At 49.8% G+C, this 15544-nt stretch overlaps 1 protein-coding gene across 1 annotated transcript; it reads left to right on the top strand.

The window, feature by feature from the left end:
- Positions 1-6500: 6500 nt before the first annotated feature.
- On the top strand, positions 6501-13514 carry CD93 (CD93 molecule). The gene is made up of 2 exons (XM_025400439.1): positions 6501-8579; positions 8870-13514. Exons 1-2 carry the CDS (start codon positions 6649-6651, stop codon positions 8892-8894), a joined length of 1956 nt encoding a protein of 651 aa, XP_025256224.1. The 5' UTR covers positions 6501-6648; the 3' UTR covers positions 8895-13514.
- The last annotated feature ends 2030 nt before the right edge of the window (positions 13515-15544 follow it).

Genomic DNA, 15544 nt, shown 5'->3' with positions numbered 1-15544 from the left:
ACCGATCCTGCTGAAAACTCTGTTTCCCTCCATGATCTATCTCGTTCCAAAAGCTGGTGAGCCGGTGAGTAGCCTTTGCTTATCACGGCCAGTGTCAAGAGGTGAGCACAAGTTAACCTCAAAAACAACATTCAGCCCAGCCAAGTTTTCTGTAAATATGGTACATGATTAATTATGTCAGAAGACTATTTACTAAATGTGAAAAAATCAATAACACTCTAGGAAGAATGTTTACCCAGCCTAGGATCCAAACAAAGACTCTAAAGCCAGGGAAGTTTTTGAAAAATACAAGCTCCGTGTCTCCAGCAAACATAAGGGAGGTTTTGCTCCTTTTCATTTTTGCCTTGGCAGGGATGGGCCCTGGGGGTGTGGGCTCTGTCTCTTCTCTGGTCATTGCAATCAGAGCGACATGACTTTTGTCCACTGATGGCGGCCACGTGCCAGCCCTTGCAGGAAGCACTTACCGCTAGGACCTCATTTAATTTAATGCCACTGACAGGACAGTGGCATCCTGACTCTTATCCTCCCTGTTTTGTAAACTAAGAAACCAAGGCCCCAAGAAGTGAAAGTGTTGGTCCCAATCCCGAAGCCAGCAACTGGCTGAGGCCCTAGTTCCAGTTGCAGGAGTAGAGTCCAGGTGGTCTCAGGCCACAGTCTCCTGGTGTGATAGGAATTCACTGTTCCTGCCGGGTGCTTTCCTGAGCTGCTTCTTTTAGGTATGCACTCTCTTAGTCTTCACAAAGCCCTGTGAGAGGTGGAGACAGCTGAGGGTATGGAGTTACAGATAGTCGTACCATATAACAGTGGACAGAGTGGTTCAGTTGTGACCTTAGTCACACAGCTTGTAAGTCACAGAGTGGGATTGTAACCCAGTGCAGACAGGTTCTATCCTTTCTCTTTTTTTTTTTTCTTTTTGAGACAGGGTCTGGCTCCGTCACCCAGGCTGGAGTCCAATGGCATGATCACTGTAACCTCTGCCTCCCTGGTTCAAGTAATCCTCCTCCTACCTCAGTCTCCTGAGTAGCTAGGACTACAGGCACACACCACCACACTTCACTAATGTCTTCCTTCCTTCCTTCTTTCTTTCTTTCTTTCTTTCTTTCTTTCTTTCTTTCTTTCTTTCTCTCTCTCTCCTTCCTTCCTTCCTTCCTTCCTTCCTTCCTTCCTTCCTTCCTTCCTTCCTTCCTTCCTTCCTTCCTTCCTTCTTTCTCTCTCTCTCTCTCTCTCTCTCTCTCTCTTCCTGGAGATGGGGAGATGGGGTCTCAAACTCCTGAGCTCCAGTGATCCACCCACCTTGGCCTCCCAAACAGCTGGGATTACAGGTGTGAGCTACTGCCCCCCAGCCTCTATCCCTCTCAATGCAAGACAGACTGTCAATTGACGAGCCTCCCCCGAGGGGAGACGGTGTCCTCAAGTGGCGTTGCCTGCAGCAATCCTGGCATCTTTGTGCCCAGAGTGAACCTTGTAGCACCTCTCACCTCTGTACACCACAATGACTTTCAGAAATCATCATGTCATAATCAATATTCGTGATTTTTCTAGTTTTTTAAGTTTTAAAGCAAATGATTAATAGGGGACAAATTTCAATTTTACAAAAATGTTATTCAAATTCTGTTAAGCACCTCATGTATGAACTAAAATTTGTACTGACAAGCAAAAATATCAGATCTCACAGTTTTCACTCTGTTTCTGTTTTAAACTTTGGACACAAAATCCCTAAGTGGTCTCATAGAATGACAGGTGGCAGTGACTCCAGTTCTGTTTCATTCCCTTCACCATCTCTGTGCCACTGTTGCTCACTGTGAGTCTAACATATACCGTGTTGTGCCAGGAAATCACAATGTGCTTTGTTTCCCTTTTTAATTCAATTTTTAGTTAAAAAGAATAAAAGGAAAAAGAGAGGCCAGATGCCTGAATGATCCACAAACCAACTAGTCTACTCCCAAATAATTGAGATTAAACTGTCCCCATATTTGAGATCAGAACATTCCATTCCAGCATCATGTAAAGTAAATTTTTAAGGCAATTCAAAAAGAAAGCCCAGAGTACTCACAAAGACTGCAGAATACACACAGATGATGTGGAGCCTTTTGCTCAGGGTACATGTCATGCTGTTAGGCTCGCCATGGTTCTAGAACACCTAACGTGGCTTCCGTCCAAAGATCTGCCGAGAAAAACTCTTTCAATCTCCTTCTGCTGATTCCTGCTGTTTTAAGTATCAGTCCTTGGAGAGGTTTGGTATAATCTGCTCTCTAAATAAAATGGGATAAATCACCATCCATGGGGAATTTAGTATGTGAGGTACAGAATTCCCTCAAAGTTTGCATTCAGACTATCTTAAATTCTTTGTAAAACTCCACCAAATCCCTCCCAGGAAAAGCAAGCTCTTCCTCCTCCCCTGAGTTTGAAGCATCATACCCTCAGCCTCTAAGAATCCCCTGTATCGCCTCTAAGGAGCATCACCTATAGGTGGGAGCGGACACAGAAGGGCGGGGCTGGAGCTAGAGAACCCAGCTGTAAGTGTCCCGGGTGAATTAACCCACCTGAGCCCAGCAGGCAGCAGCCAAAGGGTGAAGGGACAGAGTGGAAGTCAGATGTAGGGGAGAAGGAATAGAAAACTTGCCCTGTGTCTTGGCAGTCAGCAGGTCAACTTGGGATGAAACTGTGTGTGTGCAGTTTAGACAGAGGCTTGCTTACATGTGCAGCATGTCTAGGGCTCAGCAACGGTCTCAGCGTCCACTCTCTTCCCAACTTGCTTTCTCCCTAATTCCAGAGGGGAGAGTTAAGCATGATTTCACTTTTATTAATGTTAGAGCAAGAAAGTTTCCAGAGGCCCTGTTCCCACCTCTGCATTTATAGATGAGAAGTGGGGCTGAGTTAACCAAGTTACTGAAAATAATAAAGTAAAATTCAAGGACCCCCAGGGCAAGGCAGTTCTGCATTTTACATGGCCTTTCTCACTGTTGGTGCTTTACAAATACTTCCAAGGTTAATGGATTAAAAAAACAGAGTATATGTCTTGCTAGTTCATTTTCTTCTTTAAGATGTCATCACTTGGCTAAGTGAATAGTAATTGGTTTGAAAGTTCCCACATGGAAGATGAATAACTTACAGCTAAAGAAGATATCTTGACAAAGATCTGGGGGTCAGAGTGGCTAACATGCTGAAAGTCACTCATTTAGCCCATATCCTTAAGCATCAACTAAGTAGAATGTGAGTGAATGCTGCAGATCACAATCTACCCCTGAGGAATCCACCTCTGAGCTGCACGAACAGGGGCCTAGATCACGAGAAAGGCTTCCTGTTATGAGTGGATGCCAAGGCTGCAGGATCAATTTTACAGAATGTTGAGAAGTTACCTGCATGAAAATAAACCCTTAGAAATGCAGCTTTTCCCAGGCAGAGAACAAGATTGACCCTTGCCAAGCTCAAATGCATGGCCAGCTATGTTGGCTAGAAGCCGAGGACACCAGCCTTCCCTGGACCCTTCACAGCTGTCTACTCACCCAGCTCTGGCGGCACACTCAGCGTCCCGAGGAGGCAGGTCACAAGGACAGGGGGCTGGGAGACCCTGAGCCCCAGGAGGCAGTCCCCCATGTTCTCAGAGCCAGGTACCTCCAGCGGACACAGCCTTCTAGGACCCCATCTCCCCGCAGCACAAGCAGGAGCCATGCAGTCCTTCTGCGTGCCCAGTGCCCTTCCCCCCACCTCGGCCCAGCCCCGAGAACATCTGACCTGGACCCTCCACAGCTCTTCAATCTTCCTTCTCTAATCTGGGGGCCAGCCTAGTCCAGGTGGTTGTCATCTGGCCTGGAAACCTGTGGCCACCTGCTGAGGGATCCCCACCCCCTGTGTGGGTCCACTGGACGAAGCCCCAAGCCTTCATTACTGGGGTTCACAGGCTCCATCTTCCCCTGAATCCTCCCTCCCACTGCCTGGGCCTTGATCTCCCTGCCCTTCACTCACTCCCTGTCCCCAGGGCTTCTGTACATGCTATACCCCCATTCCAACACCATTCCACATCTGAGCTGCAACTCCTTTAGATTCCGACTTTACTGCCTGTCTTCTCCAGAGGAGCCTCTCCTAACTCCCCTTCCCCCAGCCAGGATGCTACCCCTGTATTGACCATGACCTCCCCCCTCCCCTGTGCTGCCTGAAATAAAGCCATCAGTGCTGTGACTTGTTCGAAGTTGTCCCACTCTAACAGGCCTCAAGGATCACAGAGGCAGGGATCCCCTTCTGGAATCCAGTGCCTCGCTCAGCGCATAGCAGGGTCTTAATCAACAAATGTTTGATGGGTGGATGGACAAACAGATGGATAGATGAAGGGGCACAGGGAGGGTCCGGTGGCTTCTATGGAGAGTTCCCAAAGGGTCTCAAATATCTTTGCCAAAATGCAAGGACTTAAGGCACATTCTTAGGAGGGTATCCAGCTGGAGTCAGAGATAGCCCCTTGTCCCTTAGGGAGCCAGCGAGCTCCCAGGCCTAGGGACACCCCAACATCTCCATGGAGGCCACTGTGGTGGTTGCTGGTGCCAGGTTCACAGGTATTCCCTGTGTTCTCCACCATGGCGCGTCCCCTGGGGCCTTCACAGTCAGTGCAGAGCATCAAAGAGTTGCCGCTGTGTGGTGAATTCTTATAATTGTGCATTGCATCCATTTTGAATGTAATTTGGACCTTCTCCTACCAGAAGCAGGGCTTAGTCGCCCTTGACACAGTGTCCAGGGATTCACCCACTCCCGGTCCCTCAATGTGGCCAACCCAAATATCTGCCTTGTACACTCACCTCCTGTGACCACCTCCCTGTGGAACAGGCAGATACAGCCCACTTGATAGCCTCAGTGACTCCACACCCCACAGGGACTTCCCAGACATGCCGCCATGCCCACCTCTCAGCCACAGGGACCACACGGAGCCCATGTCTGGTTGCTCTAAACCCACCAGTGAGAAGTCCCCATGGGAAACCCGCTTGGGAAACGCCCTGGACCCCAATAAAGGCTTAGGTCTCAGGTCCCTCTCTCTCCCTTCACTTCCCCCCGCCCCAAGTGAGCGTTCATGACCCGGACAGATCCCACTTTCTGCAGGCCCCGTGAGGCACGCTGCCATCTCCCTGGGACACAGTGCTTCTGTTGCTTCCTGTGTCTTCTTGTGCTGCCTCCTGCGTCTCCCCCGACCCACGCCCCAACCCAACTCTCCTCCCATCAGGGCTCTCTTAGGAAGTGGCTGTCTTGATAGGAATAAACTGGACATGGGTCAGACGAGAGTCATAAGGTGTCTGTCCAGAGAAACAAGTTTGTGTAAGAGAGACTTCTGGTCACTGGACAGGGCTAGAATTTATAGTCAGTCTCTCCAAGTGAGAGACAGAGCCTGCTACCAATGACAGGGGACTTGGAGAACAGCTGAGCCCCTCCCTCAGCTGAGATGGCGCTGAGGTGTGGTCCCCTCAGGCCCCCAGAGTGACCCGGCACCAGCTCCAGCAGCCCAGGGTCACCTTCTCAGCAAGCCATCGCGGGTTGGCTTCCTCCTTGTCTGTTTCACTTCCCCTTCCACATAAACTAGTCTCCCCAAATCCTGTCTCAGGGTCCCCTCCTGGGGGATCCCAACCAATGATCTAAGGTCTGTGGCGGCAAGAAAAGCACCCTGTGAGTCCCGGGCTTTTGCCGAGTCGCGATGTCACGGGAGGGCCTGCCCGGGCTTGGATTCCCGCTCCCTGCCCAGATTTCCGGCCCTTGCTAGGAATCCTGAGCCAGGGGACGTGAGCCTGCAAGGCCTGCACCACAAGGCCGGACACATTTTCATTTTCTTTCTGATGCTTTTTGTGACCCTGCCACCTCACAATGCAATATTTCCACTGTGAAACCCCCAAAACTGCCAAATTTCACCCATTTTGGATTAACATTATCAAGGAGCTTGGCATTATGTTGAAAACCCAGACATTCCCACGACCCGGCTCCTATTTAAAAAATGTCTGTCTATTTAAAGTTCAGGATGGGAGGATAAAAGAGAAAAGACTCCCAAAGTCAACAGAGAACATGAGCTAGGCAAAAGGAAAGTCCAGTTTGCTTCTAAAAAAGGCTGAAAATTATAACCATCCATGGCCTTGCGTCTTAAGTCTCAGAATTTTTTTTCTTTTTTGATGGTTTGCAAACCAAAGTGGAATTTTATTATGGGTTACTAAGGGAGCTTCCTCGAGTTCCTAGCCCCCAAAGCCTCTGTGCACTCCATAGCATGCCTCCGAGGCTCCTCATGCCATGAGAAAGAGAATGGAGCCAAAATCAAGCCGGCAGTATCTCCAGGCTGTAACGTCTTCCCCACGTCGCTGAGTTTCCACAGTGCTGAGCCAGGGACCCGGCAGAGCTGCCTAGCTCCTTTTATGAACAACAGCACCGTGATGAAGGCAGCAGGAGTCAGAGAACTATTCATTGCAGGAAGCCCCAGCATCCGGTGAGAAATAAGAAGTACAACAGTACAGGATGCGCCTTGGGTCACGGGGACGTGGAAAGCCCGCAGCCTTTGTGTCCTTCTCGGGGCCAGAGTGGCTGCAGCTCACCCCTCAGCTCCCTTCGGGTCCCATCTGGGAGCCGAGATAGAAGCTACTGTCGCCGCTGGGCTTCTCGCCTCCTGCGGAGGGGCACACGGAGACCAGGATGGCCACCTCTGTGGGCCTGCTGCTGCTGCTGCTGCTGCTCCTGAGGCAGCTCGGGGCCGGGACAGGAGCTGACACAGAGGCGGTGGTCTGCGCGGGGACCGCCTGCTATACGGCCCACTGGGGCAAGCTGAGCGCTGCCGAGGCCCAGAACCTCTGCCTCCAGAACGGGGGCAACCTGGCCACTGTGAAGAGCGAGGAGGAGGCCCAGCACGTCCAGCAAGTACTGGCCCAACTCCTGAGGCGGGAGGCAGCCCTGACGGCAAGGATGGGCAAGTTCTGGATTGGGCTCCAGCGAGAGAAGGGCAAGTGCCTGGACCCCAGTCTGCCGCTGAAGGGCTTCAGCTGGGTGGGCGGCGGGGAGGACACGCCTTACTCTAACTGGCACAAGGAGCTCCGGAACTCGTGCATCTCCAAGCGCTGTGTGTCTCTGCTGCTGGACCTGTCCCAGCCGCTCCTTCCCAGGCGCCTCCCGAAGTGGTCCGAAGGCCCCTGTGGGAGCCCAGGCTCCCCCGGAAGTAACATCGAGGGCTTCGTGTGCAAATTCAGCTTCAAAGGCATGTGCCGGCCTCTGGCCCTGGGGGGCCCAGGTCAGGTGACCTACACCACCCCCTTCCAGACCACCAGTTCCTCCTTGGAGGCTGTGCCCTTTGCCTCTGCCGCCAATGTGGCCTGTGGGGAAGGGGACAAAGACGACAGTCAGAGTCATTATTTCCTGTGCAAGGAGAAGGCCCCCGATGTGTTCGACTGGGGCAGCTCGGGCCCCCTCTGTGTCAGCCCCAAGTATGGCTGCAACTTCAACAATGGGGGCTGCCACCAGGACTGCTTTGAAGGCGGGGATGGCTCCTTCCTCTGCGGCTGCCGGCCAGGGTTCCGGCTGCTGGACGACCTGGTGACCTGTGCCTCACGAAACCCTTGCAGCTCTAGCCCATGTCGTGGGGGGGCCACATGCATCCCGGGACCCCATGGGAAAAACTACACGTGCCGCTGCCCCCAAGGGTACCAGCTGGACTCGAGTCAGCTGGACTGTGTGGACGTGGACGAATGCCAGGACTCCCCCTGTGCCCAGGAGTGTGTCAACACCCCTGGGAGCTTCCGCTGCGAATGCTGGGTTGGCTATGAGCCGGGCGGTCCTGGAGAGGAGGCCTGTCAGGATGTGGATGAGTGTGCCCTGGGCCGCTCGCCTTGCGCCCAGGGCTGCACCAACACAGAGGGCTCATTCCACTGTTCCTGCGAGGAGGGCTATGTCCTGGCGAGGGAGGACGGCACTCAGTGCCACGACGTGGATGAGTGTGTGGGCCCGGAGGGCCCCCTCTGCGACAGCTTGTGCTTCAACACACAAGGGTCCTTCCGCTGTGGCTGCCTGCCAGGCTGGGTGCTGGCCCCCAATGGGGTCTCCTGCGCCATGGGGCCTGTGTCTCTGGGACCACCATCTGGGCCCCCCGATGAGGAGTACAAGGGAGAGAGAGAGGGGAGCACTGTGCCTCCCGCTGCAACAGCCAGTCCCACGAGGGGCCCGGAGGGCACCCCCAAGTCTACACCCACCACAAGGAGACCTTTGCTCTCATCTGATGCCCCCATCACCTCTGTCCCACTTGAGGTGCTGGCCCCCAGTGGGTCCCCAGGCCTCTGGAGGGAGCCCAGCATCCATCACACTACAGCTGCCTCTGGCGCCCAGGAGCCTGCAGGTGGGGACTCCTCCGTGGCCACACAAAACGACGACGGCACTGACGGGCAAAAGCTGCTTTTATTCTACATCCTAGGCACCGTGGTGGGCATCCTACTTCTGCTGGCCCTGGCTCTGGGGCTACTGGTCTATCGCAAGCGGAGAGCGAAGAGGGAGGAGAAGAAGGAGAAGCCCCAGAATGCAGCAGACAGTTACTCCTGGGTTCCAGAGCGAGCAGAGAGCAGGGCAATGGAGAACCAGTACAGGTAAAGGGGGCCCTGAGCGACTGGGGGAGGGGATGCGCAGGCATGGGGACACTGACCACAGTACAAAGAGGTGGCAGCAGGAGCAGGCCCAGGTTCCCTGTGGGCAGACACACCCCGGTCCTGGCAGCTGACCCCTCAACCTCCCCCCACGCCAGGCACACGGGCTCCCTTAGAGCATGCTGCCTGTCTGCAGCGCGGCTGCAGGTAACCTGGGGCTCCCTCCCAAGCTCCAGACGTGCAGGCAGCAGGGGCTCCGTGGCTTCCAACACTGTCTCTTTTGTTTCCCATAGTCCGACACCTGGGACAGACTGCTGAAAGTGAGGTGGCCCTAGAGACACTAGAATCACCGGCCACCATCCTCAGAGCTTTGAACTCCCCATTCCAAAGGGGGACCCACATCTTTCTGAAAGACTGGACTGAAATCTTAGCAAACTATTGTAAGCCTTCTCCTTAAAGCTCCCTTGGAACATGCAGGTATTTTCTACGCGTGTGTGGTGTTCCTGAAGTGGAAGCTGTGCGTTGGCGTGCCTCAGTGGAGATTTTGTGACTCTGTAATGATTCTTACTCCCCCTTCCTTTTCAAATTCCAATGTGACCAATTCCGGATCAGGGTGTGAGGAGGCTGGGGCTAAGGGGCTCCCCTGAATAGCTTCTCTGCTCACTTCGACCATCTAAGAGGAAAAGGTGGGCTGCTCATGCCGATTAGGATTGAAAATGATTTGTTTCTCTTCCTGGGATGAAAACTAAGTCAATTAATTATTCAATTAGATAAGAAGATCTGATTTTTTGGTCAAAGGGAGCATGTTCAGGACTGGAAACATTTCTTTACATTTGCATTCCTGCATTTCCCCAGTCTTGCTAAATGTGAAATTGTTGACATCCTCCAGAACTGCCAGAAGTGCAATTAACCTCTTAGGTGGCAAGCAGGCAGGAAGTGCCTCTTTAGTTCTTACATTTCTAATAGTCTTGGGTTTATTTGCAAAGGAAGCTTGAAAAGTATGAGAAAAGTTGCTTGAAGTGAGTTACAGGTATTTGTGAAGTCACATAATCTACAGGGCTAGGGCGAGAGAGGCCAGAGATTTGTTCAAAGATACTTGAATTAATTCATCTAAATGTACTGAGGTTATCACACACTTGACTATGGATGTGATCCACACTAACAAGGAAACAAAATCAAGGACAACCTGTCTTTGAGCCAGGGCAGGCCTCAGACACCCTGCTTGTGGCCCCGCCTCCACTTCATGCTGCTGGGAATGCCAGTGCTCCGAGCTCAGACGGAGGAAGCCATGGCGGAAACTTCCATCGGGCTGTTTTCTAAAGGATGTATGAACGGGAGATGATGCACTGTGTTTTGAAAGCTGCCCTTTTAAAGCATTTTAGCACAGTTCATAGTTCACAGTTGATGCAGCATCCTGAGATTTTAAATCCTGAAGTGTGGCTGGGGCACACACCAAGTAGGGAGCTAGTCAGGCAGTTTGCTTAAGGAACTTTTGTTCTGTGTCTCTCTTTTCCTTAAAATTGGGGGTAAGGAGGGAAGGAAGAGGGAAGAAGAGGACTAACTAAAATCATTTTTATCAGCAAAAACTGCTCAAAGCCATTTACATTTATATCCTCATTTTAAAAGTCACATTTGCAAAGATTTCTCCCTATGATGATAATGTGGTTGATAGTGTGCACTCTCCTTCTCTCTCTCTTTCACACACACACACACACACACACACACACACACACACACACACGGCACCATTCTGCCTGGGGCACTGGAATAGAGCCCTGGGGTCACCAATGGTCAGAGTCACTAGAAGTTACCTGAGTATCTCTGGGAGGCCTCACGTCTCCTGTGGGCTTTTTGCTGTCACTGTGCAGGAGAACAGACAGAGGAAATGTGTCTCCCTCCAAGGCCCCAAAGCCTCAGAGAAAGGGTGTTTCTGGTTTTGCCTTAGCAATGCATCGGTCTCCGAGGTGACACCCTGGAGCAGTTGAAAAACCACCAGGTGCAGGCCCTTAGAGTTAATACTCTTGCCAGTTTTGAAATATAGATGCTATGGTTCAGATTGTTTTTAATGGAAAACTCAAGGGGCAGGGGAGGTGAAAGGAAAGATGGAGGTTTTGTGGGGCTCAGTGGGGCATTTGGAACTTCTTTTTAAAGTCATCTCATGGTCTCCAGTTTTCAGTTGGAACTTTGGTGTTTAACACTTAAGGGAGACAAAGGCTGTGTCCATTTGGCAAAACTTCCTTGGCCACGAGACTCTAGGTGATGTGTGAAGCTGGGCAGCCTGTGGCGTGGAGAGCAGCTGCCTGTCTGGCCATTCAGAGGATTCTAAAGACATGGCTGGATGCGCTGCTGACCAACATCAGCACTTAAATAAATGCAAATACAACACTTTTCCCTCTGGGCCTTGAAAATCCTTGCCCTTATCATTTGGGGTGAAGGAGGCATTTCTGTCCTTGGCTTCCCAGAGCCCCAACGCAGTCTGTGTATGAATCCTGGGGTCCAACGAGGCCTCCTATTTCCACAGCGTTCTGATTGCTCTCACAGCCCAGGCCCATTGTCTGGTCTCTGAATTTTTCTGTAGGTGACAACATGCAGCCCCATTCTCAACAACAGGGAGGACACGGACCCTCTCTGTGGAACCCGCTAGGAGAGAAATGGGTAATAAAGAATCCAGTTCCTCAAAACCTCCCCTGGCAGGGCTGGGTCCCCCTCCCGCTGGGTGGTGCTTTCTCTTGCACACCACTCCCACTGCTGGGGAAGAGCCAGCAACCCAACCAGATGGCTCAGGAGGTGCATCTGATGGAAACCACTGGGCTCAAACACGTGCTTTATTCTCCTGTTTATTTTTGCTGTTACTTTGAGGCATGGAAATTCTTGTTTGGGGGATCTTGGGGCTACAGTAGTGGGTAAACAAATGCCCACCAGCCAAGGGGACATTAACAAATCATCCTTATCCTGAGGGACCCAAGCTTGCTCGGGTGTGGCACAGTGGGGAATCCAAGGGTCATAGTGTGGGGAGAGGTGCACCCTGCCACCTGCTGACTTCTCACTAGACACAGTGTTTCTCTCCAGGTGACCTGTTCAACAGCAGAACAAGCCAGGGCTGTGGGGACAGGGGGAAGGTTTCACATGGAGATGGACAACAAGGCAATGAAGACTTGTCATCCAAATAGGTCAATAATTCTGGGAGACTCTTGGAAAAAACTGAATATATTCAGGACCAACTCTCTCCCTCCCCTCATCCCATGTCTCAAAGCAGACAATGTAAAAAAGGAACATGTCACACATGCAGCTCGCCATACCCACTCATTCCTGAATTTCAGGTGCTGTCATTGCTCTTTCTTTCTTCTTCGTCACTTGGGAAGGGTGATGCAGGAGGACAATTCCTACAGATAATCTGAGGAAGGCAGAAAAACCAGGGCAGGACAGTTATCGACAATGCATTAAGAGGAACTTGGTGAGCATCCTCTGTAGAGGGACTCCACCCCTGCTCAGCAGCTTGGCTTCCAGGCAAGACCAGCCACATCTGGTCTCTGCTTTCGGTGGCCCACACTTCAGCATCATCGTCATTGCCACAGCATCACGATGCAACACATCTATGTGTAGCACTATGACGTTATATTTGGGTAATGTGGGGATGAACTGCACAAGGTTCTGATTAAGGATGTGGGGAAGTGGGCTGTGGTCACTGCTGACCTTGTAAGGCCACCTCAAGGCCTGCCTGTTGGTCAGTGGCAGAGGAGCAAAGCTTCAGGAAGGGCCAGCCTCATGTCATCTTCCCCGCAATCAGGCAGAAAAGTGGAGTCAAAAAGTCAAACCTTTATATGCATGTGTTGTGTCCATTTTGCAGGGTGAACTGAGTTTGAAAGAATTTTTTTTTTCTCTTCAAATTGCGTTGTCTTTTCCATCCTCATGGGTCTTATCTCTGAGCAATATTTCGATGGATGGAGATGATCATTCGGTACTTTTGTTTCAACCTTTATTCCTATAAATATTTCTGTGAAAACTAGGAGAGCAGAGATGAGATTTGACAAAAAAAATTTGAATTAAAAATAACACTGTCTTTTTAAAACTAACATAGGAAAGCCTTTCTTATTATTTCTCCTCTTAGCTTCTCCATTGTCTAAATCAGGAAAACAGGAAAACACGGCTTTCTAGCAGCTGCAAAATGGTTTAATGCACCCTACATATTTCCATCACCTTGAACAATAGCTTTAGCATGGGAATCTGAGATATGATCCCAGAAAACATCTGTCTCTACTTTGGCTGCAAAACCCATGGCTTAAATCTATATGGTTTGTGCATTTTCTCAACCAAAAATAGAGGATGATAATCTGAATTCTCCATATATTCACTAATCAAAGACACTATTTTCATAATAGATTTCTGAGACAAATACTCACTGAAGGGCTTTAAAAATAAATTGTGTTTTGGTCTGTTCTTGTAGATAAATGCCCTTCTATTTAAAGTAGAAGCTCTGGAATCCCTTTATTGCGCTGTTGCTCTTATCTGCAAGGTGGCAAGCAGTTCTTTTCAGCAGATTTTGCCCACTATTCCCCTGGGCTGAAGTTCTTTGCATAGATTTGACTTAAACTTGAATTTGATCCCGGAAAAGCCTGCTCTGTGATGTCAGATGTGATTGTAAATGTCAGTAATCACTTCATGAACACAAAATGAGAATGTAAGTATTTTTAAATGTGTGTATTTTAAATGTGTTTGACTAATTCTGAAATTATAAGATTTCTATGCAGGATTTATCTTCATCCTGTGCATGTTTCCCAGACTGTGAGGAGGGAAGGCTCAGAGATCGAGCTTTTCCTCCAAGTTCTAACAAAATGGTGCTTTGAGTGCCATCATGGGTCAACCTTTAGGAAGGTGCAGCTTTGTCGTCCTTTGAGCTTTCTGTTATGTGCCTATCCTAATAAATTCTTACATACATTGGTTGTGAACTTGTTTTAATATATTTCACGACAACTCAAAATACCTGGCAGAACTTGCTTTCAAGGTCATTACATTTATCCATCTCCGTTTTCAAAGAGTTGCTAAAAAGAAGGTACCCTGTGGCTGAGTTTCTGCACCTGCACCTGCTGGACGCGACAGGGGGCGCTGGGCTCTGCCCTCCTTCATTACCTCAGCAAATGTGTTCCCTGCCCCTCAGTGTGCTGCCCTTGGGGACATGGAATACAGAGGGCTGCACTGCGCCCAGTGTCCATGGCAGCGGAGTCCACTCATCCATGGTCCCCTCATCACTCATTAATTCCCTGCATCTTGTAAATTACATGGGTGATGCCTGGCGCAGAATTAAACATGTCCAATGGATGCGATGTGAAAATACTGTCCTATAATTATCATTGGAGCATTTATCACTACTTTGTCAGCAAAGCCCTTTCAGTTTATTTAACTAATTGGACAGGCAGATCAGATTGCTGGTTGTTTGGCTACACAAATCTCATGGTGATTCCAAGTCAGGAACAGCAGATGGTGGTCAATTCTGAGTCAGGCTGCTTTAAGATTGTGCAAAAGGCTGTGGCAAAAGCACAGGACTTAAGAAGAATAAAGGGTTCTGCTCTGTTATGCTGATGGTACAGAACACTTGCAATAAATATCCATTATTTAGGGTTAAATGCAGCTGATCCTGTTAGAAGTCTAGTCATTCACAACATACACTTGGAAATTATTCCTCAATATGAATAACCATGGCTGTTCTCCCAACACACACACACAAACACACACATGCACGACACAGAGACATGGATCCACAAACACTCACAACACACATCCACAAGACACACACCCACAAGCACACACAGTTCTATCATCCTTCTGTCTCGTACACCTGGGGCCAGTGTTTCTCAATTTAGGAAAAGCCTATGAAAGAAAACACCAACTTGTGATGGTTACTTTTCTTGGCGACTTTTGCTATCTCGTTAAAATTTCTTAAATGCTAGGTAAATCATTAGCAAACAAATGATTTGCCAAGAAAAATTAATTTGCACACATATCTATTGCACAATGCAGAGTACATTTGTGTTGCTGTCATCAGACAAAATGCAGATTAAAATGAGAGACTCAGACATGTACTACGCACCTTCCATGGGGTTGAACATACACTGAGTGAGCCTATCAAGTTCTCGGCTGACTCTTGTGTATATTCAGTAAGAGGCGATACGGAGAGCAGAGATGATAAATTGAAAACCAGAGAAGTCACAGTCAGCCTTTCCCTGAATTATATTTGACATTACAGTTGCTTAGAAAGAGAATGACTAATGGGTTTACCCTTCAGATCCTCTGAGTGCCTCCTAACTCCCCCTTTTCAGAGGAAATTATGGACAGCTCAAGAGTGAAATAGTAAAGAAAGAGGCAGAGAGAGTAAAAGGTGTGGATCAAATGCAGTCATTTTTCCAGAATTGTGATTGACTTAAGGATGCTCAGCGTGTAGCTCAGGCACAGGCCCTCTCCTGAGTCCCCAGGGGAACCACCACCGAATTCCCGTGAGCAGTTGTCCCTCTCTGAGTTCTAGTAGTTGGATTCTATTTGAGGTTTGTCATCATTAACTTGGATGCTGATGTTCTCTTGTGGTTAAAACTGGTTCACAGAATTCAACTGAATGGAAGTAAGGAAGGCAGGGAGGAAGGGAGGGAGAGGGAGGGAGTGAGAGGGAGGGATGGAAGGAGGGAAAGAATGGGAAGGAACGAATGGGAGGGAGGGAAGGAATAAATGGGAGGGAGGGAGAAAACGAATAGGAGGGAACGAATAAATGAGAAAGAGAAGGAAGGAGACATGGGGGAGGGAAGAGAGAGAGAAAACACAAAAGGGGGTAGAGGAATGTCCCAGGTGTGGTGGTCACAATCAGGTCTCACGAAGCTGGGCTTGGAGCCTGAGAAGGAAGGGCTGAGTTTCTCAGGCCGTGCCTGTGCAAATTCCAGGCCGCTTTGTTCTGCTGGCCCTGATGAGGCCCAGCACCCTCCTGT

Source organism: Theropithecus gelada, chromosome 10 (assembly GCF_003255815.1).
Source record: "Theropithecus gelada isolate Dixy chromosome 10, Tgel_1.0, whole genome shotgun sequence".
NCBI lineage: Eukaryota > Metazoa > Chordata > Mammalia > Primates > Cercopithecidae > Theropithecus > Theropithecus gelada.
The sequence above is the reverse complement of the archived record's forward strand: the minus strand, read 5'-3'. Positions and strand labels throughout refer to the sequence as shown.

Bases quoted from the DNA above. Each gene is read 5' to 3' on its own strand.
- CD93 (XM_025400439.1), top strand. From the start codon at position 6,649: ATGGCCACCTCTGTGGGCCTGCTGCTGCTGCTGCTGCTGCTCCTGAGG. The intron at 8,580-8,869 runs GTAAAGGGGGCC...TGTTTCCCATAG, and splicing joins GCAATGGAGAACCAGTACAG to TCCGACACCTGGGACAGACT.